Raw genomic sequence first — 2500 nt, 5'->3', positions numbered from 1 at the left:
CCTTTCTGAACATCTTCCCATAAGGAGTCCTGACAAATGGTCAAACCAAGTACTTTAGTTATTAGAGATGTTTGTTGAATCACTTACCCACTAAAATTTATTTTGAAAAATGTACTCTCTATAATTATGATAAAAGTGTTATGAAAATTAAATATGATAACATGCATATGCCATAAATTAAATATAATCCAGACATAATAAAATAATAGATCATGTAAGTACAAATTTACAGCAAAAGTACATTTCTAATATATCATTTTGACAGTCCTGTACTCAGTTACCAGACCCTTGAATAAAAGCGAGGCTGGAGCTGACATTGCTTTGATACAAACCTCATTGCTTTTCTTACGTAAATCATGTTTTTGTAATGCTAATGAGTTTCTATTAAGAAAAGCAGTGAGATTTGTATCAAAACAAGGTCAACTCCAACCTCCAACCGCGTGATTCCAGCCCATTTGTGAACTGAACAGGTATTGTGGATTTCAAGTTTTAAAAAAAGTTCTCTCATAGGATTTGTTTTAAGATAATATTTTTTGGATGTGGACTCCCAGTTGTGATTAGCACCGCCCCTTGCATGAATATCAGACTAAACTGTGTGCTCATTTTTGACTGATCGTTTCAAGCTAGAGGGATTCACCCCTCAGGTAAAATTATTAATTAAGGAGGTGTTAGGTAATGGAACACCAGGGCCCGGTTGTTCAAAAGATGATTAGCGCTAATCCCAGATTAACCAAGGAGTTTATTTCTCTCAAATGCTGTTCAATGCAAATATTCTGCAAAGCTTTCATTAGAAGAAGTCAATCTTGAAGAACAAAAATTTGCAAAGAAACTTTCACCAAAGAATTGAAAACATGAAAAAAAAGTTTATGCTGATCCTGGATTAAGTCAATCAGCTTTCAAACACCCGGGCCCAGTATCGTAATGGAAAATGGACTTAAAAGTCAATCAATGAGAAGAGTACATGTACATCAGCTGTAGAAATGAAGAAGAGAGACCTCGAGCTGACACGTGACTTTTACAAGCGTTTTGGAGGTTGCCATGGCACACCAGGGGACAGTTCATTTTTGTACCAAACTTTATAAGTTATGTGCCAGGTAAACAAAGCAACCATTGCGCCGATCACTTTCTCCTGCACTGGGTGAAAGTACATGGCGGTGCAGACGAGCATAAACTCCCATAAAAGCAGTAGAATACTTGAACCGACAAAAAAAAAGTCTGTAAGCCGGCAAACAAATATGTTTAGTCTTCGGTGGGGTTCTGAAACATTTCTCGCGATGGTGGTAACCGACAACCACTGTTTTACTTGAATTTCCTCACTGATAATGAGAGCACTGTATACAAGAAGAAACGCGTGACCGGATATATCAAAGCCAGCCCACAGATATCCTTGAAGGTAACAACTTCTCTTTGACGTGATCGATTCTTCTCCTTCACAGACGCCAGTCAACTCCTCAATATGAGAAAAAAGGTTAACCAAAATATACCAACCAAATGTCGCCACAATGAGCCTGCTTAAGTGTCTTAACATCGCAGCCACGTTACAAGAAGTGTAAATGAACGAGGTGAAACTAATGAACGGTACCAACAGGGCAAGCGTCCAACCCCAGCCAAGCTTGACGAAATAAACGTTTAGCACATTCTTCTTATTTGAAAAATATGACTGAGGCAGTGGGAGAAAGTCATGAATGAATGAACCCGCTATAACAATAAGCCAGTAAATAGCTGCCTTGGAAGTTGGTGACATAAGAATCCAATCGAAAAGTCCTTCCTTCAACTGTAAAATCAAAGATTCTGACTTGTTCGCAACCCTTCGGTTGAACGCCATTTTGTTGGTATTAGTACCCAATCTCTTGCCGGGTTTTGTAATCAAGTCCAACGATGTGGGCATCCGCGAAGGATTTGGTCGTGAGTTTTTCCATTGCTAGAGTCATAAGTGAGCGTAAATACCAACAAATGTAGCGTCCTTGATATCACGTGAAGAGGGTCAGTACTTCGAATGGTACGAATTCTCTAAAAGGGACTGTATTCAGAACTGTCATCCTTGATGAGATAACCTTATGCATTTCGGTCTGGCTTTGCGATCTTCTTATTGTTTAACTAGCTTCTATTTGCTCCTTACGTTTCCAATCATTATTGTGCAAAACCACCCTTTTCCACTGATGCACCCCTGGAGATTGGAGGCGGGGGGGGTTGTTTGTTGTTGAACGAAGCGAAAAGAAATGCATTGTAAGTTGTTGTGAAGTAATTTTTGAGTCAACCTTTGTTGTTATGCTATTGACTTACAGACGCGGAGAAACTAAATTTTAAAGAAGGTTACAAAATAAGGGTCCCACCATGGTGATTTAAACCTAAAAGTAAAACTGCTTTCTGAAAGCGTGAACTTCACTGCAAAAATAATTTTGTTTTCGCAATTTGAAACCTTTAGCTTGTTGGATGCAGTGAATCGCACTATTGGTTTGTCCTCATCGTATTGTGAACTTTTCACAAACCAATGAAACCA

At 38.7% G+C, this 2500-nt stretch overlaps 2 protein-coding genes across 5 annotated transcripts in view; one reads left to right on the top strand and one right to left on the bottom strand.

Annotated features, from left to right (window-relative positions):
- Positions 1-1015: 1015 nt before the first annotated feature.
- Positions 1016-1888, bottom strand: LOC137980303 (acyl-coenzyme A diphosphatase FITM2-like). Its single transcript, XM_068827701.1, has one exon. It carries the CDS (start codon positions 1886-1888, stop codon positions 1016-1018), a length of 873 nt encoding a protein of 290 aa, XP_068683802.1.
- The window catches only part of LOC137980304 (thymidine kinase 2, mitochondrial-like), a 15146-nt gene continuing 14512 nt past the window's right edge, over positions 1867-2500 (top strand). The window contains exons 1-2 of one of the 4 annotated variants that reach the window (XM_068827705.1): positions 1867-1983; positions 2426-2500. The exon at positions 2426-2500 is cut by the window's right edge and continues 157 nt beyond it. The gene's annotated coding sequence lies outside the window, so the exon portion shown is untranslated. Of the gene's footprint in view, positions 2000-2021; positions 2227-2425 lie in introns of those variants that run through there. The other 3 variants (XM_068827702.1, XM_068827703.1, XM_068827704.1) reach the window with 3 other exon arrangements.

This window comes from Montipora foliosa, chromosome 12 (genome assembly GCF_036669935.1).
Source record: "Montipora foliosa isolate CH-2021 chromosome 12, ASM3666993v2, whole genome shotgun sequence".
NCBI classification, from domain to species: domain Eukaryota; kingdom Metazoa; phylum Cnidaria; class Anthozoa; order Scleractinia; family Acroporidae; genus Montipora; species Montipora foliosa.
The sequence above is the reverse complement of the archived record's forward strand: the minus strand, read 5'-3'. Positions and strand labels throughout refer to the sequence as shown.